General features: G+C 43.2%; 1 protein-coding gene across 2 annotated transcripts in view; it reads right to left on the bottom strand.

Moving 5' to 3' along the window:
* Positions 1–22599, bottom strand: part of NPHP4 (nephrocystin 4) — a 165941-nt gene that overhangs the window by 93522 nt on the left and 49820 nt on the right. For both annotated transcript variants that reach the window (XM_027844037.1, XM_027844038.1), the window contains exons 9-11: positions 22266–22402; positions 13232–13413; positions 12282–12408 (exon numbers count right to left, since the gene is read on the bottom strand). In XM_027844037.1, the coding sequence (XP_027699838.1) occupies positions 12282–12408; positions 13232–13413; positions 22266–22402 (446 nt within the window). The remainder of the gene's footprint in view (positions 1–12281; positions 12409–13231; positions 13414–22265; positions 22403–22599) is intronic.

Genomic DNA, 22599 nt, shown 5'->3' with positions numbered 1-22599 from the left:
CCCCAATGCCTCAAAGAGTTTCTGGCACACAGAATCATTTCCAACCCCTCCCAATTCTAGTGCCCTCCCTCATTAATGACTTTCTATCTATACCATATGTAGCTTGTTTGCACATATTTGTTTGCTTCTTGTTGCCTCCATTAAATTGTGAGCTCTCTGAGGACAGCAACTGGCTTTTGCCTCTTTTTGTATCCCCCGTGCTTGGCACATAGTAGGAGCTTCATAAATGTGCCGTGTGAGTCCCTGAGATTAATGACGTGAACAAACACTCACCACCCCCCAAATCATTGTTGGTGACTAGAGGCATTCTAAAGCAAGACAATTTGAAAATCCATACTAACGTCCATAAAATACCTTTTGAAAGGTAACTAGGCAGGAAGCAAAAAATGCCAAAGACTTTGCTGAGTAAATTAGAAAAAACAATTCATTAGTAATCAAGTAGTTAGCAAGCATTTCTTAAGGACTTAAAAATGTTCCCCAATTGATAAATGGTCAAAGGATATGAACAGGCAGTTTCCAGATGAAGAAATTAAAGCTATGTATAGTCATATAGTCAAATGCTCTAACTCACTATTGATTAGAGAAATGCAAATCAAAACAACTCCGAGATACCACATCACACCTATCAGATTGGCCAACATAACAAAACAGGAAAATGATAAATGTTGGAGAAGATGTGGGAAAATTGGAACACTAATACATTGTTGGTGGAGTTGTGAATTGATCCAACCATTCTGGAGAGCAATTTGGAACTATCCCCAAAGGGCTACAAAAATGTGCATACCCTTTGACCCAGCAATACCACTTCTAGGTCTATATCCCAAAGACATCATACAAATGGGAAAAGAACCCACATGTACAAAAATATTTATAGCAGCTCTTATTTTGGTGGCAAAGAATTAGAAACCGAGGGGATTCCCATCAGCCGGGTAATGGCTGAATAAGTTGTGGTATATAAAAATAATGGAATACTATTGTTCCATAAGAAATGGTGAGCAGGCAGGTTTCAGAAAAACCGGGAAAGATTTGCATGAACTGATGCTGAGTGAAGTGAGCAGAACCAGGAGAACATTGTACACAGTAATAGCAATATTGTGCGATGACCAACTTTGTTAGACTTAACTCTTCTCAGCAATACAATGATCCAAGACAATTCCAAAAGACTCATGATGGAAAATGCTATCCACATTCAGAAAATGAACTATGGAGTCTGAATGCAGATCGAAGCATACCGTTTTCTCTTTTTTTGCTGTTGTTTTTTGGGAATTTTTTCTTTCTCATGGTTTTTACCTTTTGCTCTGATTCTTCTCTCCCAACATGACTAATGAGGAAATATGTTTAATATGACTGTACATGTACAGCCTCTATCAAATTGCATGCTGTCTTGGAGAAGGGGGAGAGGAGGGAGGGGGAAAATTTAGAACTCAACATCTTATGAAAGTGAACATTGAAAACTAAAAATAAATAAATTAATTTTAAAAAGAATAAGATAAAAAAGGACTTAAAAATGCAGCATTCATACAAACAACACCCTAGTTTAGACCCTCATCCCCTCTAATCTGAAGTAACACAACCACCTTCTAATTGGTCCCCTTGCCTCCAATCTCTTCCCCTCTCTAATCTACCACCCATACCACTGCCAAATCCGTATTCCCAAAGTACAGTTCTAACTGGAGCAGCTAGGTGGCGCCCTGGATAGAGCACTGAGCTGGAAACCAGGAAGTCTCATCTGTTCAAATCTGGCCTCAGATACTTAATAGATGCGTGACCCTAGGCAAGTCCCTTAATGCTGTTTGCCTCAATTTCCTCATATGTAAAACAAGCTGAAGAAAAAAAAATGGCAAACCACTTCAGTATCTTTGCCAAGAAAACCCCAGATGGGGTCATGAAGAGTCAGGCACGACTGAACAACAGCAACATGTCTAACCATGTCATTCCTCTGCACAGAAAGATAAGAGCCTCCCGACCTCTAGGATTCAATACAAACTCCTCTGTTGGCGCTGATCTCTATGTCGTAATAATTCTCCCATTCTTCCTTCCAATGGACTTCATGTTCTTTCTTTCTTTCCCCCAGCATACAACATTCCATTTCCCTCCTCTGTGCCCCTGCTCAGACTGTGCCCCAGGCCAGGAATGTCTTCCCTGACGTTCACCTCTGTCTCTTGCCAACCCCAGCTCCCTTCAAAGCTCAGCTCAGCTCCTTCCCATAAGGGGCGCGTACTGGCCCCGCCCCTCTTCCAAGCCCAGCCACCAACTCAGAATGTCTTGGGATTTGCTTTGTCCACATTGCGTAGTTGTTTGTGCACGTGTTGTCCCACCTCCAGGAGAACAGAAGCTCCTTGAGGGCAGGGTCGGTTTCATTTTTGTCTTTGGATCTAACCCAGCGCCCAGCACAATGCCAGGCACATATTAGACACTTAGTAAGTGCTTGTTGAACTGAACTGAATTACAATGAAAAGCAAATTTACATTTTCAAGTAGACTGTAAGGAACCCAACATTAGTCTGAAGGAGTAACATTTTCCATAATGTAGATCAATTTCTCGTTAAGATCGTCTCCAAATTAAACTGATAGAGCACTTGGTTGCTGCTGCAGGCTAAATTCCTCCATAAACATACATGGTGGATAAAGTTAACAACATATAATTAAAGTGATTTAATAAGCCCATTTGGGCCATGTTCTAAGTGGTGTCATTTAAAAGCACTTTAATAATTTGACGGGCAATATTTGCCCTTCATTCTATTGAGCAAAGTAATTATTTTTAAACACGTAAATGAGAAGTGCAAGGGGCCAGGGTATGATTGTGAAGGAAGTTATATAACCATGTATAATTCTTCATCCTGGCCAAAGGGTTTATAGCACTTCAAGCAAAGGAGAGCTCTTGGTAAGACACAGATTAGTTTAATAATAAAATATTCAGCATATGAAGTGAACAGTTACTAAGTTGAGAAATATGCTCCACGTTCCACAAAGAGACATCTCCTGATGGTCTCTTTGTGGACTGAAGCTTTGACAGCCCCATCAAGATTTCTGCAAATCCTACTGTCTCTTCAGAGTCCACTGGCTGGGGTCAATTCAGACCTCTCTGTAATGAGTGAGTAACCTGATTTCCTACCCTTGTGTCCCTGTAGGTGAGGCCATGTCACCCTCCCCTGCAGGGCTGGCTCAAGCTCAGGCCCTAAACCTAATCTAGTCCTTAGGCAAATGAAATACAAGCCTATAGAGCCCCTCTGGTGGCAAAGAATCAAGTCACCCTTCCTTTTGGTTCCCAAGGATCTCTCTTGACCATTCCTTTGTGACCAACCAGGCTGTACTCAATCTCCCATACCCTATGCCACATTCCGAGGCATTTACCTTCTTCCCCTGTGCCTAAATCCCTTCTTGGTAACCTACTCCATCCCCCAATTTCTCTGGGCCTAGAGTTGACTTTTTCTCCCCAGTCCTCCCAAAAACTGAAGCCCTAGCCAGTACGCCAGCCTTTTTTGCTAGGTCCTGCTCCCTACACTCAGACCTCCTTATTGCCAACCATCCATTTGCTAAGATAATTCTCTAACTCCCAAATATCAACTGCCTATCTTCCTATATTTCCATATAATTCATGCTACCATCCTTCTCTAATGGCCAAACTACTAACTAGACTTCCCCTGAGCAATCCCTATTGGGCTCCACCTGGATTTCCTACCATGCCTTCACGGAACAATTTGGGCTCAAAAATCCTGACGTCCCCAGGCTGGTCTGTACGGTGTTCACTGAGTATCTTTCCTTCTCCCTAATATCTCTCCTCCCTTGGCTGCCTGAATCACAACTGCAAGAATTCTCTGGTCTAGACTTGCCAACCTGAGCTGAATTTCTGTGTATAAAACAAACCTCCTAATTTAGTTGGTTTGTTATTGTTCAAAACTATCCCCTGATGAAAGGAACTTATCAGCCATGATCCTGTATCTGCCGGTTCATTTTCCAAGCCAGGGTTCTGAGAGAGCTTCTGACACAGAAAGTCTTACCAAGCAAGAGGCAAGAAGCCAATGGCAATAGATTAACTCATTTAGTAACAGTAAGAACAAGAACAGGCTCTCCAATTCAACAAGCATGTCTTAGTGCCTACTAGACATTGCACTGGTTGTGAGAATACCAAAGACAAAAACAAACCAGGCTCGGTTTTCAAGGAGCTTCCCCTCGACGCTGAGTAACTCCTACTCTCTAGGAAGATTCCTGTGAACCAATACAGATCCCAAAGGCAGAACCAAGAGAACAGAACAACCGACACAAGGACTACAACAAATAAATGTGAAAAGGGGATCAAAGGAAGTCAAACTCAGAGAAAAAAATGAAGGGGCTGGAGAAGAGGCAATGAACCACGCACACCCCTCCTCCGGTGTACAAGATCAGAAGCAGTCTCTGCATTGGATGGTTTTGGTAGCCATCTTGTTTGTCACCAGGGAGAAGAGGAAGGATTGAAATGACCAACATAAAGACAAAAGGAATCAATAAAGTGTTGGGGGGGGTTGTTTTTAACAGATTGGTGGTGAGCAAGTAGAATTAATAAGCTTGGGCCATCCTTTGTAGGAGTTTGACAATAAAAGAAAGAAAGAGGACAAGAATTTGAAGAGACATCAGGATCAAGAGGACGGTGTTAGACTATGGGGGACATGATCATATTTATTGGCTGAGGGGAAAGAGCAAATAAGGAAGGGGAAAGTGAAGATGACCATTAAAAATAACATAACTAATAACTTATAAAAAGTGTTTATTCACTAAATAAGCACAAAACTTGGTGATGATGATAATATAATATCAACAGCACACATTTCTAGAACATTTCACAATTTACAAAGCATTTTCCTCACAAAGGCACCCTCAATGGGAAGCACAAGTGTTACTACCCAGCCCCACCCCACCCCCCTACCCAAGAAATGAGGCTCAGAGTTGACAGGACTTGCCCACGGTCACTCAGCTACTCAGTGAGTGTCAGAGCTGAGATCCAAAAACAGGTTTTGCTGCCCAAGGCCAGTGTTTCGACGACTACCCTATGCTGCTTCTATCCATCCATGGGTTAGAGAGCACAAATTTGTAGTGGCCCAAGTCCAAGATTACGTGCATTTGTGATTTTTTTGAGCACCATTCAGCAGCTAAAGAGTACGAAGAGAGGAGACACATGGCAGGAGGTACTCAGAGTAGGGGGTTATCAGGGTGAAAAGAACAGAAGGTCAAGGAGAAAAGAGATTAAAGAGTGATGGAGAACACTTTACTGAACTAACCAACTAGAGGGTCAAGGCTACCTAAGAAAGAAAGTGAAGCCAGAATAACATAAGAAGAAATCTAACAGAGAAATCAAATTTGTTATGCCATTGAATGTAAAAGCATCTTCTAGTTCTAAATCTATAGTCCTATAGAATACCAAGTAACTATTAAGTTAATAAATAATGGAATAAAATGGAACCTTATCTTTGGAACCTTTTCTAAAGATAACCTGAAATAGTGGAACCAATCAAGTCCAAGAAACCTTCAGAACATTCTCAAATTGAATACCAAGGTGGAATGGGAAAAAACCCTACACAAAGGGAAACCTACATTTTAGTCTCATTTTGCCACTTATTAGCTGTGTGACACTGGAGATGTCACTTTACCCCTCTTGACTCAGCTTCCTCATCTGTAATATGAAGCAGAAAAGCTAGATGGCCTGAATACTTCCTTCCAAGTCTGCCAACATGGTTCTGTGATTTCAAAAGCGAGAAGCATTAGGGGTCAGATCAATTATTACAGAGTAGTCTAACAATTACTATCTTCAAAACAGGCTGGAAAAAATAAAAAAGGAAAGTCATCCCCATATTTAACTGAGGACTTATACAATTAATGGAGCAGAAGGAATTCCAGACTTCCTCCACTAAAGCTACTAGCTTCTGGGACCCTGTTCAGTAATGGAGAAGCCATTTTCTTCTGGGCAGAGTAATAAGGGCTGGGCAAGATCATTGTTGTTTTTTACTGTAATAAGTAAGATGGTTAAGTAGTTTCCTTGTGAAAAATAATAAGCTATTCTTGCACTAAGATGTTAAGTGTGGCACAATGTAACTAATGTTACCCAAAGAACTGAATATGGGGTGGCTCAAATATTTTAGTGCAATTTGAAGTATTAAAGCTAAAAACTACATTAAGACATTTGGGATACCCTGCATAATCATGACTGCCAACTTAGAGTGATATGTTTGTGACTTTGTTTGGGTTTGTCTGTTGTGCTAATTCAATTGTGTTAATGCAAATTGGAAAAATATACAAATACCCAACAGACATAGAAATTTATCAGTGCGGGGAACTCCCTGGGTCTCTGGATATTCAAATCCATGCCATCAGGCATCTCTTCTATGAGTGGTGAGGTGATCTGCCTATGCTCTGACAGCTATGGTCAGAGAGGGGATTTGAAAGTGGATCTTCCTGACTCAAGAGTCCAGTACTCCGTTCACCACGGCAGGCTTCCTCCACAAAATACATACAGTTAATCCTCAATTCAGGGGTTGAAAACAGTGTAAAACACAAAAACAAGAATGTTGATACACTGAACCTATGGGAAATAGGTTAGGTTCCTGCAACCCCCCAAAACTGTAATCTTTTGCTAGAGATTGCTGAAAATGAATTTTTCTGCATACAATTCTTCATAACAAAACATTAATTATGATAATACATACTTTTCCTAACACAGTAACCATGAAATAACCCATTAAATGCAGTACACAAAATAAAATTGGTAACTTGCAAAACATTTTTTCTTGCTAGTAATTCCCTAGAGTTCTATGACTTTTTGTGTTAACATTTCAATAAAAAAAACATTGATTTCAGATAATATTCACTTTTCATAATACATGAAATTTACAGTACCATAAATACCACACAGTAAACAAAATTCTTAAAAACTTTTTTTTAACCTGAATCTTACCTTCGGCTGTATCAGATGGCAGAGTGAGGGCACTGTTGTAGTATTGTTGATTCATTAACACCAAGATCACAGCTGACAGCTGATGCAGACATTCTAGCACGAAAGTTATCTAGTATCTTTGTTTCCTCACTAAGCCACAGCACTGACTTTGTACACATGGGCTTAGAGCCCAAACGACTTGCACTATACTTTCCGGGCATAATTGCAACACAAAACTTGAATTTTAAAGGCAATCAATGAAAACATGCACAAGGAACTCTTCACTCTACAAAGGGAGGGTGAACAAGATCAGTGAAGTGCCTAGTAGGACACCAGCCCCTCCAAACAGTTGCGTGTATCACGCCTCTCATTTTTTTTCTCTACTGTGCATAGCCCTGAATGTGTGTGGTTACCAATATGAAAGTGAAAATGAGGTTACTAATGAAATCATGCAGATGTCTGAAGTCGCAAAAGTTAAACACACAAAGGTTAAGGATTGACTCTGTGTCTATACATACGTACAAACACTTATACATATTTTTGTTAAAACATCGTTCTACACTTTTACATACATCTACACCCCAAGGTTCAACAAGGCATCTTTAGTTCTTTTAAAATCAAAATTAGTTGGAGACCAGGTCTACCATTTGTCTGCTCCCTCACTTCCCTCGGGGTTGGGTTTCAGAGTCAAAATGGAGCCTGGGCACCAAGACAATCCACCTCCCTCTCTTTTACAGAGATGGGGGACTAGGGACATACAACATATACTATCAGATTCCATGGACACGCTGGTTCATTTTGCTGAACTGCTCAGTTTTCACACTTTTTCTTTGTTGTTACAAGGGATAGCTAACTCAGAGAAAGGACCTTCTGAAACGAAGGTAGGGTAAAAACAAATTATATGAGTAATTCTTAAAAAAATGAATATTAATGGAAAAGTCCCCAAACCTCAGGAAACTGTAAAGTTACTACTGTCAAACAGTATTGACCAACTTTTTTTTTTTTAAATCTGCAACACAGAGTATATGTCTCTGTTGAGTTGTTAACATGGGGCTGGGCAAGGGCAGTTGGATTCCACACAGAGGAGACCCAACATCTAGCACCAACAGTTTAAGGTAAAGAGATGGTATCTGCTCAGGGAATCTCAAAAATGATCTTGTTCCATTAGTTTATGTAGGCAGATGCAGTGACTCATTTTTAAAAGTCTTTGGTAGCAAAACTCTAAGAAGCTCCAGAAGACTGGAATGTCACTATGTGAAAAAGTCAGGGAATGAGATTTGCGAGGAGGTTTGATGCAGTGCAAAAATGTTGGATTTGGGGTCTGAGGACCTGGGTTCAGATCTTACCTCTACCACTCACTACCTGGTTGTGGTCTTAGACAAATTACTTCCCCTCGAGCCTCAGTTTCCCCATCTACAAAATGAGGGGGTTGAATAATATGATCTCAAAGGTATCTTCTAGTTCTAAATCCATAGTCCTACAGAATACCTTCAAACTTCCTCAGTTGACACCATGGAGGCCATTACATGTTCTCCTCCTACCTCTCTGACCATTCCTTCTCAGTCTCCTTTACTGGATCGTCATCCAAGTTAGGCCCTCTAACTGTGAATGTCCCCCAACTGTCCTGGATCCTTTTCTTCTTTCCCTTTATGTGATCTCACTGGGTGATATCATCAGCTCCCATGGGTTCAATTATCCTCTCTATACCGATGACTCCCAAGTGCATATAGGCAGCCCCAGTCCTTCTTAACCTCCATTCTGTATCACCAACTGGATGTCCCATAGGTCTCTGAAATCCAGTCTGTCCAAAAGAGAATTCATCTTTCCCCCACAAGCCTTAGGGCCATCCTCCATCATGTCCAACTGATGGGTAAATCTTGTAATTCCTTTCTCCACATCTCTCACCTATATCCCCTGTCCTCCACTCACAGAGCTCCCACCTTAGTTTTGGCCCTGTCGCCTCTGACCTGAACTATTATTTGAGGCAGCTGGGTGGGGGACAGAGTGCTGAGCCTGGAGTCAGGTAGACCTGAGTTCAGATGTGACCTCAGACAAATACTAGCTGTGTGACTTTGTCTGCCTCAGACTCCTCAACTGTAAAACTGGGATAATAACAGAACCTATCTCATAAGGTTGATAAAAGGATCAACTGAGACAATATTTGTAAAGCACTTAACAGGACTCGGCACACAGTAGGTGCTTAATGTTTCCTTCCTTTCTTCTTTCCAATAGCCTTCTTATTGGAGTCCCTGCCGCAAGTCTTTACCAATTCCAGTCCTTCCCCTCCTTCTGGCTGCTATGTTACCGCCACTACCCCTCCTCAACTCAAAATGCTCCAGGACTTCCCTGTTACCTCTAGAAGCAAACAGAAATAGGCCCCTCCTACCTTCACGGCCTGCTTACACACTATTCCCTTTTCACGCATTCCATCACCCAGCCACAGTGGACTCACTTGCTGCTCTTCACACTTGAAGCCCCATCCCTCCTCTCCATGCCTCGGTACTGGCCAGTCCTCATGCCTGCAATGTTCTCCCTTCCTGCCTTCACCTCTTAGATCCCGTGGCTTCCTCTGAGACTCAGCTCACACACCACTCACGCAAGAGGCCATTCCCAGGCCCCTCAGCCGCTTCCTCCTTCCACGCCAGCCCTGGCTTCCATCTACTCTGTCTCTGCTATGCACCTCTTTACTTATGCGTTGTCGCCCTCAAAAGATGCAAGCTTGTAGAGGGCAGGGGCTGTTGTTGTTTTTAATTTGTCTGCCCCAAGCTCAGTGCAGTGCATGTCACACAGCAAGAATCTAATAAATGGCTGTCGATGACTGACTGATCTTCTCTTCCTCAGTGTCCCTCCCAGGAGCAGATTACCGAGCTGAATGGACAATGAAGCCAAGCCAGTCTGGCAAATGGCGTTTTCTGCTGCCTTTATACTGCATCTGAGCCTGCTCGTCCTGGCTCTTCCTTCAGTCTTCACACAATCTCCAATAACGGAACACTTAACATATTTTCATTGTTCCACAAAGCTAGTAATTTGTGTGGACAATAACTTCATATGCTGGCATGGTTTCTCTCTGCATTATACTGGAGGAAGTCCATTTTATGACATTTAAGCTCAGTCCAAAAGTCTATGTTAAGATAAAAACCACGACGTCAAAGAAAATGTATGAACTATCGGGCAGGCCTATTCCCAAACATCACGAGGGCAGCGATGTGTGTCCAAACCACTTGCCATTGAGCTAAGCATTTCAACAGTGATTAAAAAGAAATAAAGGACCAAGTAAAATGGATCACTTTCTGTATAGAAACTTTATAATGGGGAGTAAATTTTAATAAATATTCTTAAGGGAACGTTATCTAAATGTAAATGAGTACACAGCCAGGATAGAACTAGAAAGGAGAAACGCTGTCATCCCCAACTAAAGCTCCAGGCCCCAAACCATGCTGTTGGCCCAGCCCTTTGTCTCATCAGATGCCAGCTGACGCGTCGGCAACAACTGAGCTTCAATGTCTGTACCCATTAATCCCGGCCTCGGGAGCAGAGTCGGTGCCTTAACCCCTCACCCCCAGTGACTGTTCCATGGACTCAGGGGCTCTGTCCTCCTCTGGGAAGCCACAGACTCAGCCCCAAGGGGTCACTTGCTTTACAACCACGTAAAACGTCCCACATTTGCTTTTGAGCCAGATTTCCAGTGGCAGAATCTAGGCGGAGTAGTTCATTAAAATCAGTGTAACTCCTGAGTGAGAAGAATGAGGACAGTACCTCTCTGTCAGGTTTTGTGTGCTTAAGAGGGAATGCTTATTCTTTTCATCTGATTAGGAATGTGAATCCTGGAGGCCCAAGGTGTAGTCTGAAGCAGTTAGGACACGCCTCGCTGAAGGTATCACTAGCATGGGATGGGGGGTGGGGTTGGAGCTGGAGTATCTGATCTCTTTTTCCAAAGCCCAAAGTGAACCCCTCTTTACTATTCCAAACCTCTTCTAGGCCTGAAAAAGCCTAGAATAAGTAATGCTGTGTGAGAGATTAACTCAGAAGATACTTTTCAAGCCTGATGATTTTCCTTAAGGACAAAGAATTTACCAAATTAACAAAAGTTATGTTTCTACCACCTGTTTCCCAGAAACCTTTCACCTTGGCTCTGACAGAAACACACACATAGGTTACTGGAAGGAGAAAATGAAGTGTCCTGAAGCCTGATCAGGGGGCAGCTAGGAGGCACAGTGGATAGAGCACTAGGCCTGGAGTCGGGAAGACCTGAGTTCAAATCTGGCCTCAGACGCTTACTAACTGTGTGACCCTGGGCAATTCACTTAACCCTGTTTGCCTCAGTTTCTTCATCTGTAAAATGAGCTAGAGAAGGAAACGGCAAACCACACCAGTATCTCTGCCAAGAAAATCTCAAATGGGGTCCTGAAGAGTGGGAAATGACAGAAACAACTGAACAACAGAAGCCTGATCAACATACCTCATGCATTCTGTAATTCACTTCATTTTTCTAGTCACTACATAGGTGGGAAGTGATGCTACCTTGGCACAGGACAGCTGCTGAAACTCTGACGTAACCAGCTGAGAGCACGCCTAGCAGAATAAACCAGGGGAGTGTTTAGAACACGGACGCGGCGGGAGGAACAAACGCTCTCTGGAATCGTGCAGTGTGGCTGTGATCTGCACTGCTAACAGTTCCAGCATTCAAGAGCACCTAGGCGACTCTATTTGACCCGAAGACTAGAGTCTGCCTCCATCCAGGGGCCTGTCATGGTGACAGGGGCCTAGACCCTCAAAGGCCGCACTAATGAAAGACAAGCTTCACACATACACAGACAAACATGCACATGCACATACACGCACACACACATACACACTCTCTCTCTACATCTGTCATCCAACCACCAATTTAGCTTATCACCAAAGGGTGAGTCACCAGGCTGTGAACTGTTTGGGCTGGATGGAGGACGTGTTGGCAGGATCTCCAGGAGGGAAGCCTGGAGCCTAGAATCATCCAAGGATTACGGGCTCTGGGCTCTCAGAGGTGGAAGGAACACAAAGAGGCTATATAATACAACCCCTCCTTTTACAGAGTACGATTCTGAGGCCCAGGGGATCTGAAATCCCAGGCGTCCCAGTTACCTCAGACTCAAAAGCACGTTCTTCTTCTACTCTAAAAAGCTGCTTCCCACAAACCAGCCCTGAGGATGCCCACATCCTCAGCAATGTACAAAAAACAGGGGTTCTTAACTAGGCTCCATGAACTTGAGATTTCAAAAATATGTTGATAGCTACATCCCAGTATAATTGACTTTCTTTGGAATCCTGCATGTTTTATTTTGTGCATTTAAAATCACAATTCTGAGAAGGGATCTGTGGGGAGTTTTGCTCGCTCTTACCTTCACTTCCACTCCTGAAGGAGCATTAAACACGTACTCCAGCTGGAAGATAACTGCGAATGCTGGGTTATTGACCATTTCTGTCAGGCGAATTCGGCTTCTCAAGACCAGGGCCTGACTTCTGGAACTGGATGAGAAAGGCAGGAGGTTACGGCAATGGCTCCCAAGAGATGTTTTTGTCTTTTTCAGAACCCTGCCCCCACCAGATAAATGCAAAACCGCATCCATGCACCCATCAAACGGGGCATGGCAGATGCATCCTGGGGCAGCAGTGGGAGCTGGATGGAGATGGAGACTGTGAGGGAAGCAGATGCCAAGACACTTGTACTTCTTGGCACCAAAGGCAAGTTTTGAAATCCGTAACTTCTGAAGTGGCACAACCCAAACCTCATCACCTATCAGCAGAGCATCAGCGCAGAGGACCACAGCTGTGAGCCCAGAGCCCAGGAGAAAAGGTCTAGGCCCCAGGGAATATTTGCCTAGAAGGCAATCAGCCCCATGCCTCATGGCACACGGGGGCACCTGATCACTTTCTCTTATGAAGCTGAAGAAGGCACACTAGGCTCTTCATAGTCCCACTTAATGGGCAGGATGGCACAGAGGAGCAGAGGCAGAGAGGGTGGCATGGGGAGGGGAAGCAGAAAGGGTGACACAGGGAGGGGAGGCAGAGAGAGTGGCACAGGGGAAGGGAGGCAGGCAGGGAGGCACAGGGGAGGGGAGGCAGAGAGTATGGCACAGGGGAGGAGAAGCAAGCGGTCTCTTTACAAAAGCAAAAGTGCTATTTCTCCATAAACCGTTAATTTATTCTTTCCTGCTTGGACATGTTATTTCACTAGCTAGGAAGCCCTAGGTGAGGAAAGCCCCTCCTTGTCCCTGCCCCGCCTTCCCCCCCAATCCTCACCAGTGCCAACCAGCCCAGGCTAAATCTCAGCCCTAGGCTCACTCACTACCTGATGTTGGCAGAGAAGGAAGGCTTCCTGTTGAGAGTTCCAGAGCGCCCCAGGGCCACCTCACTCTCGGGCATCAGCACCACCACTTGAGGCTTCTGAACAAAAAGCAGGCCATTGTGCACCCCCACATGTAGCCGCCGTTCCTGAATCGTCGCCGCCTTCCCCTCCAAGGTGCCGCTCTCCTGCAAAAGAAAAATAGCCCATTTGGCTGAACAAAAGAAACAAGGGAGCTCCCGAGGAAAGCCTCCACAGGAGAGAGGGATGTAGGAAACTGAGATCTGAGCCAAAAATGCCCAACCAAAAGGGCAAGGACTCCTCTGTGACACTTCACTCTTAAAATGGTCCTGAGGAAAACAGAGGCCGAATGGCCTGACCACAGCTGCCTTGCTTCGGCCTATGCCCAGGGCTGTGAGTTCTCCAGCACGAGCTAAAGGATGATGTCACCTCTTTGTTGTCGTTGTTATTATTGTTGTTATTGTTGAGTTGTTTCAGTCATATCCAACTCTCCATGGCCCCATTTGGGATTTTCTTGGCAAAGACACTGGAGTGGTTTTCCATTTCCGTCTCCATTTTACAGATGAGGAAACTAAGGCAAACAAGGTTAAGTGACTTGTCCAGGGCCACACAACCAGTAAATGTTTTTGGCTGAATATGAACTCAGGTCTTCCTGACTCCAGGCCCGGTGCTCTATCCATTGCACTGCCTAGCTGCTCTCACTACTTTGCTGGTCTCTGAAATACCTGGCTAAACAAACTCTCATTCTAGATTTTCAAAACCGAACAGACAACTCTCAAGTACAGGAAAAGCTTACGCTGAGTCTTCCACACAAAAGAGGCAATGAATCAGCAAGCATTTATTGGGAAAAGCGCTGGCTCTGGGGTCGGACGACCTATGCAGCTTGCCACCTGTGTGACCTTGGACAAGTCACTTAATTTTCCTGGGCCTCTGTTTCCTTGGGCCAGCTAAGTGGCGCCATAGTGCATAGAATGCCAGGCCTGGAGGGAAGAAGACTCATCTTCCTGAGTTCATAGACACTAGCTGTGTGACCCTGGGCAAGTCACTTAACCCTACGTGCCTCAGTTTCCTCATCTGTAAAATGAGCTGGAGAAGGAAAGGGCAAACCGCTCCAGTATCTCTGCCAAGAAAACCCCAAATGGGGTCATGAAGAGTCGGACCGGACTGAAACAACTCAGCAACAACAATAACCACCACCACCACCACAACACAGTTACTCACCTGTAAAATGGGGATAATAACGGCACCCACCTCCCAGGGTTGTTGTAAGGATCAGATGACATAATAATTGTAAATCTCTTAGCACAGAGCCTGGCACATAGCAAGCACCACATAAATGTTAGTTATTATTAAGACGATGATGAGTGTTATTAACAAAGATGGAGAAGGCACTTCCAAAGCTGATACACTCTGTGCTTTGTGATTCCTGCTGTACTCAGAGACAGGGTATTTGGGGTGTGAGGGGAGGAAAAGAATATTTAAGCCATAAGTCATAAACTAATAAAAATGGAATCTGCCCCAAAGTGATCACGGGATATTAAAGTATTTCATCTTAACAAAAAATATACAGGCAATTTGACAAATGAACAGGGATATTCCTCCAGGTTATTATTGTTTATTAAATTATTTGATCATTGCAAAATGATCCTTGAAATTTCAAGTTTTCTCCTTTGTCCATTAATCAAGTCGAACTAACCTAAAATCAACCTATTAGTCTTGGGATAATGAAAACAAAACTACAGAGGATAATTGTGTGTCTGCCTGCTGAAGAGTAACAAAAATATAGACAATAAAAATTAAAAATAAAAAGTTTTCTGGAAATGCACAAAACTCCTAAATTCCTAAAACACTTTTACCCTTGGGAAATCCAAATCATGTAGGAAGGAAATGGAGCAAAAGTCCACAAAGGGAATTTATGTTTCCATGTGAATCCTAGTCTTCAATTTGAGTTTACATGTCAGTGATGAGACTGTATTAGGCAAAACACATTTTCCAAAAAAAGTGTGAACAAAACGAATCTACCTCTAATTAGCAATTTTTCAAATGTCATTGCTGATGTGCTAACACCACACACTGTAAGAAGAGGACACCGATGGCTAGATAATATAGCCCTGATGGCGATACATAATCAGAATTTGAAAATTGTTCCCCATTGGCAATGAGAAGCCCTCTCTGGCTTCTCCCTCCCCCTGACCCCACACAGGGGATCAGTGTGATGGATTTTTCCATTGGAATACCTTTCACATACATCCTTTGCTTCAATTTCAACTGCCACCAGGTTCTCGGCATCAAGAATTTAGAGCTGGAAAGGGGGCCTAATTTTACAGTGAGAAAACTGAGGCCCAAGCAGAGAAGAGGCCTGCCCAAGGTCCCCAAAGGAATAAGTGGAAGAGCAGGGGACTGGAACCCAGTTTCTTTAACACCAAAACCTGAGGTCCTTGAGGGAAAAGGCTGTTTGAGGGTTTGTTTGGTTTTTGGGGAACTTTACTTTTTCCCTCAGTCTTTAGCAGACTACCTGGCATACAGTAAGTGCTTAATAAATGCTTGCCCACTGATTACTGAGCACCTAATAGAAAAACTAAAGCATCTTCCTTACTCGTCTCCAACCCTCCAATCCATATTGCATTCTCTTCCTGATCAATCTGCCCAAAGAACCTCTTTGGGTCACATCTGTCCTCTTCAAAACCCTTTGGCATTTCCCCACTGCCCATAGGACAAATCCAAGCTTTGAAACCAGAGATTAAAGGCCATCCCTTCAGAATCTAATTCCAAGCCACATTCTAGCCTCATTTCCTGCTCCCTCCTATTACAAACTCTGTACTCCAAATGCACATCAGAGTTTCCTACACCATCATCCCTGCAAAAGTGACCTCTGCCGCTCCTCTCACTGCCAAATCCCATTGGTCCATCATGGCCCAGCTCAAGAAGCTGCTCCCCATCCAAGAATCCTTCCCAGATCACCCCTGCTAGAGAAAGGCTTTGCTTCCTCTGAGCTCCTGGTCCACTCACTGCAAATGGAAGCTCCCTGAGGGCAGGGTCTGCTCCAATTTGGTCCTCACATCCCCCATGCCCAGCACATGCAACATACGGGCTTGTTAAATGACTAACTGTACCACACTTGGGCCACTCAATCCTATTTAACAGATGCTGCCTGCCAATATACAAGGCACCAACTGTGATAAAAAGATGAACAAGACTCAAGATAAATAAGGTTTTAGCTCTTAAAGAGCTTAAAAACTGGTGGGTGCAACAAGACATGTATAGAATGACATACATTCATTCAACAACCATTTATTAAGCATCTAAGAAAAATAACAGTAATAATAGCTAGCATTTATATAGCATCTACTATGTTCCAGGCACTGAGCTCAGTGCTTTAAAGATATTATCTCATTTGATCATTATAACAACTCTAAGAGGTAGGAATTGTTATTTATCCCCATTTTACAGTTGAGGAAACTGAGGCAAACAGAAGTTAAATGACTTGCTCAGAGTTAAAAAGCTAGTAAGTATCTAAGGCCGGAGTTGAACTCAGGTCTTCCTGACTCCTGACTTGCCGCTCTCTCCACTGTGGCACCCAGCTGCCCTTAATATGGCAGCTAGATGGCAGAGTAGACAGAGTGCTAGACGTTGAGTTCTAAAGACCTGAGTTTGAATCCTACCTCAGACTTTTATTGCTATGTGATTCTGGATAAGACACATTACCTTTTTCAGTGTCAGTTTCTTTATCTGTAAAATGGAGATAATAATAGCACCTGCCTCATAGGGTTGTTTGAGAATCAAATGAAATAATTGAAAAGTGCTGTACAAACCTTAAAAGTGCTATAGAAATGTTAGCTATTATTAGTTCAGGTGATATATATATATACGTGTAATATACATATAGAACATATATAAATAGCATATTATTAATATGTTAATTATAACATTTTGTTGTTCAGTCATCTTCAGTTGGGTCTGACTTTTTGTGACCCCTTTTGGGGTTTTCTTGGAAAAGATACCGGACTGGTTTACCATTTTCTTCTCCAGCTCATTTTACAGATGAGGAAACCAAGGCAAACAGGATTAAGTGACTTGCCCAGGGTCACACAGCTAGCAAGTGTCTGAGGTCATATTTGAATTCATGAAGATGAGTCTTCCTGACTTCAGGCTTGTGTCACCTAGCTGCCCCAATTATAATGTAGTACATTATATATACAACACGTTATTATATTACATGTATCATATATGTAAAATATAAATTAATAATAACACTGATCACATATATATCACCAGAACCAATACTGTGTGTATGTATATGTATGTATGTATGTATGAATGTATGTGTATATATATATAGAACACATATATCCATACACACATGTACACATATTTGTACACATATATTCACACACATACATATAAACCCTAGGGAAATAAGTAAGACATAGAACCTGCCTTCAAGGAGTTTACAATTTAGCAATACAATTACATACATTAGTAAATTACAGGTAAATAGGAAGATCAAAGGTGCTTTGAGGATTCAAAGGAAGAAGGGATTCTTTCAGGATAGGGGACTACAGAAAGGTCTCCAGAAGCAGGGAGGACTTGAGCTGGCCCTTGAAAAGGGCTTAGAAAACCCAACAACAGCAGATATCCAGGATGCTAACAGAAAAAAAAAAAAGTGGCACTTAAGGTAAAGGGAGCAAACCACAAAACTGAGCAAGCAAAATCTACATTTGCAGAATAGCGAGTGTGTGGATGGGATGCACTCTGGGAGTGACTGTGGGGGATCAGGCCCAAAAGGGGGATTAGAAGGAGACTGGCCTTCTAAAGTGAGCCTAAAAGGTTTGGACTTTTTGTCACAAAATAGTAGGGATTCACTGAGCATTTCTAAGCAGGAGAGTGATGTCATCAGAGCAGTGCATTAGGAAAAGAAGTTTGGCATGAGGGGACAGGATGGCTGGGAGGGGAGGAAAAGGAAAGGTAGGAAGATGGAGAGAGAAGCACTTTTACCTACAGCCTCATAGTGTTTGTTCTCCTTTTCAATGCAAATGTCCCCCCCACCACCACCACTCCATCTCAAAAGAAATCTTAAGTCCTTTGTGGGTAGAGTTCAGACTTCATATATCTTTTATGTCTACTTTCCTACCAACTGCCAGCCAATCACCACCAATTTTGTAAGCAGGGTGGCCCAGCTAAAGCAGCAAGACACTCTAAGGAAAAGAGAAAATGTGTCAGGCAAGACACACTACTACCACCACACTGACTACCATCTTGCCTCAGACCCTGCTGAAGCCAGTCCAGGGTGCTGAAGCCAAGATCTTTGAGAATGGCAGTGGCCCCCAGACCACCAGTCTTGCTTTCAGTCTGGGTTCTGTAACCATCGATGAGGGGAGCCATCAATCACTGTGAAGAAGGAGCCCACTTTCCTTACCTTCACCATCCTCATCTGCTCATCAACTTTCCCCATTGGACAGGCAAACCCAAGAGCCCTGGCATTGGCAGTGCCTCCCAGACCACTGTTCCTGCCTCCAGCCCAGCCCCCACAGCCATCATCCCAAGAGCAAGCCCTGTGGAGACAGCAGCTGGTGATTTTCTGCAAATGCTGGTCCCCCAGCCTCCTCAGCACCCACATCTACTGAAATCCTAGAAAAGAAAACGCTTGCCACCAAAGTCAAAAGGTTCAACCTGAGGAATGGATATGATTATCAGCAGAAATGACATAAAAGACCTACTTCTATCTGCTTTATCCCTGTACTTCCAGGACCACAGAACCTTTCCATTCACCTGACTTGCAGCAGAAACTGTCTCCCCTATTAGAAAGTGAGCTCCTGGAGAACTGAGGCTGCCTGTCTTGCATTTTTTTTCTTTGTATCTCCAGGGCTTTTTAGTACAGAGCTCTACACATAGTAAGTACTTAATAAATGCTCTTCCTTCCATTCATCCTTCCATCCATCCATCCATTCACTCATGCTCCTCATAGGACCCCCCACGTAAAAAAATGCTCATTGTTTTGACTGAATAGATCAGGCACCTATGGTTAGTGGTCAGTGACAGTTTCAACGTGTCTGAAGATGGAACCATTCCTGGTGAAGCTTACAACAGCTCACCATTGCCTAAAACACAAGCCTAGAACAAGGATCTCCTAACTTGCATGGACTACCATGCCCCTCCACATGACATTCAGAGATCTTTTTCATGGGAACAATGTTGTCCCCAGGAGCTAAGAAAGCACAGTGTGCCGTCAATGGCCATGAAAGAGAGTGGCCAGAAGGCAATGAATATTGCTTAGATATTATATTCTGGGGCAGGTAGGTGGCACAGTGGATAGAGCACCAGCCCTGGATTCAGGAGGACCTGAGTTCAAATCTGGCCTGAGACACATAACACTTACTAGCTGTGTGACCCTGAGCAAGTCATTTAACCCCATTGCCTAACCAAAAAAAAAAAAAAAAAAAAGATATTATATTTCAAGGGCCTAAGCCAAAGACTGTGAAATTCCCTACTAGTCTATGAATTTATTTCTCTCTTGGTTCAAATGGCAAGTTATCCCATTAAAAATGTTCTGCCTAGTCCCTTTCTGACTCAGCACAATGCTAAGTACCTAGTAGATACTTAATAAATACTTACTGATTGATCTTTTCTCCACAATTAATAAGATAAGAAATTGTCTAGATGCTTATACGTGGCACCTTTAGATTTATTTGCATTCTGAAAAGGGTTTTTTGCATGTGTTTTTAAAATATATGTATTGTAAAGAGATTCTATTTAACGAGTAGGAAGAAAATCCTGCAATGCGCAATTCTTCCTCTGACATTAACAATCATCTGACATTTATCTTAAGTCAAAGATTTTTCTAAATACAAAATATTCCCAGTAGTTAACCTTTTACCGATGTTCTGTCAATAAAAAAGAGATTTAGAACTCAGTAGTACCACTGTAATAAAATACGACACCTTGAAGGCCTGGATTTGTTTTCTGAAGGGAGATCTTAAGAAATTAGAAAAGATTTACAGAAACTGACAAAATCTGGTCAGCACTCCAAAGGGAGCCTATTCATGAGGGTTAATTTCAATTCAAACTTTCAAGAGGGCGCCAGAGTCCCAAAGGCCATTATGGTGATCTCAGGAGGAACAGGCTTGCCTTTGGTACATAAGGCAGCCTGGTAAAATAAAAAGTTTTTCTCAATCTAACACAGAAAGATCTGTTTTAAAAGCTTACAAAATAAATAAATACAATCAACAGCAGAAAAGAGGCCACTTCGGTGAAAGGAAAGTTACAAGGCTTGTTTATACAAATAATTGGTGCCTAGATGAACCGGCAAGAGTAAGACATGGTCCAAAAGCAGGGACCAACTTCGAATTGGAAAATTTCTTGCAGGAAAACAAAATTCCCCTCTGAGCTGGTGGAGCTGCAGGGTTGCCCTGACATCATGAATTTCACCAGGAACACAGAAGCCAGATTGGCTCTGGCTGCCTTCAATGACACACGTGATGGTTTTGTCCTTCAGTTGCCCATCCCTGGCTGTCTATGACACACCCACACACACAGTACTCCTCAGCAAGCATAAGAAGAGCTCTCCAATTCACCACCTCCTAAGTGGGGATGATTTGTGCCAATTAACCCCAATTCACTAGTGAGTCAAATTGTAGTAAGTATCCAAATGGCACTGGGCTAGTCTAGGAGCCAAGATATCCCTATGCAAATATTCATTAGCAATGCCAAAGCTTTGGCCTTGGCTAGTCTCTCTGCTCAGCCCAGTGCAGAGTATGGCAATCAGTGTTTCCCGGAGATGATGCAAGCAACAGCTCCCTGAAATCTGTAAAGTACTAAACAAACTTAGAGGAGACTTCCTATTATTTCAAATGTCTATATTATACTAATAAGGAGCCCCAAGTTCCTTGGTCAGGTGGGTCTCCAATCTATCCCTGAGGAGGTATTTATGTCCCACAAAGCCAGCCTCTCCCAAAGCACAAACTAACTGGCCACAACAGGGTAAGTCAAGGCAGGCCTCATGCTGCATCCTCTACTACGCATATACATATGGGTGTTTATACAAAATCCTATCAGCACAAAAGAAACAGGAAATCTTAATCACAAAAGGGAAAAGATTCTCTGCTCTTTGTTTTTTCTCAGCATGGCAGGAGGACAAGGCATGCCTTAAGCAAATTTCCCACTGGGGAAGATGTGAAGAGAAGCTTGAATGAGCACAAAGGTAATTCTAGGAGAATAAGGAGCCTAAAGCTCCTTTCTAACCCAGCAAGGGCATCACTGGATTTAAAAAAAAAAAACAATTCTTGGAATGCTATGTGGCAAATGAAAGAAAGAGGGAGGCTCTCTCAGCTGCTGGTTTTAAATGGCATTCTGTCACTTTTTTGAGCTTCCTACCTAAAGAGAAGCACTTTCATAGACAGAAAAGGCCTAAGTGATAACATGAGCCCCTTTGAAAGAATCAGCTGCATGGGGGGGGGGGGGGGGGTAGGAGTTAGATTCCTGGTTATCCTCTTAAACTAAGCCAAATAGTCTTAAAATGACCCTTGCAAATACAGTGCCGCTCTAAGGCTTCCCCTCCATTCATTCAGCAATTTAATTTCCTTTTTAAAATGAAAACTGCTCAAGTCACATAAAAATAACTATTAAAATTAGGGCCAGTCAGAGCACAATGAAGGATCTATTCCTAGGAGAATAGCATCCATCCTACATTACTGTCATAAATGGAGAACCAATGGACTGGAAGCTCTTGGGGGCTTCTGGTTTGGGCCTGTGATGTTGCTATATTTCAAAGGGAAGAGCTGAGCTGTGAGCTCTTTAATAACTAACTCCTTTAAATACTGAATCAGGCCTGGAACCAAAGTGTTTTATTTCCATTACATGAAAGGCCCAAACTACTTCATCAGTGGCCTTCTCCCCCATCTTCAGCAACATTAGCCCACTTCTCCCAGCAGGACTCCAGGGACTCTCCCTCTAAGAGGATGGGGGAGCTCCTCCAGCCCTCAGGACTCTGTCTATAAAAGCAGAGCCCAAGGTGACATCATACCTCCCTCAAGCGGTCATGACTGAGGAGCTCCAGAAGTTCCTCCTCAAACTTCTCAAGCGATGGATACAGGTTGAAGAGCAGATTGTCCAAATACCATGTGACAGACTTCTGGAGGCGAGGCTTCCGCAGTGCATCATCTGAACAGGGAGAGAATGGGGTTTGCAGATGGATCATCACATCCAAAACTGAGGAAGAGTCAAAAAGCTGCTTTCTTCCTGCAGTCTCAGACACCCCAGAGAACTGGGGATATGGTTCTGGACACTCAGAAAGAAAGCAACAGACCAAGTACCCCACACCAGAGCCCACATCATGGCTCACCCTCCTTCCAGACTGA

This window comes from Vombatus ursinus, unplaced genomic scaffold, assembly GCF_900497805.2.
Source record: "Vombatus ursinus unplaced genomic scaffold, bare-nosed wombat genome assembly UNPS02014932.1, whole genome shotgun sequence".
Taxonomy (NCBI): domain Eukaryota; kingdom Metazoa; phylum Chordata; class Mammalia; order Diprotodontia; family Vombatidae; genus Vombatus; species Vombatus ursinus.
This window is presented reverse-complemented; position numbering and strand designations above follow the sequence as displayed.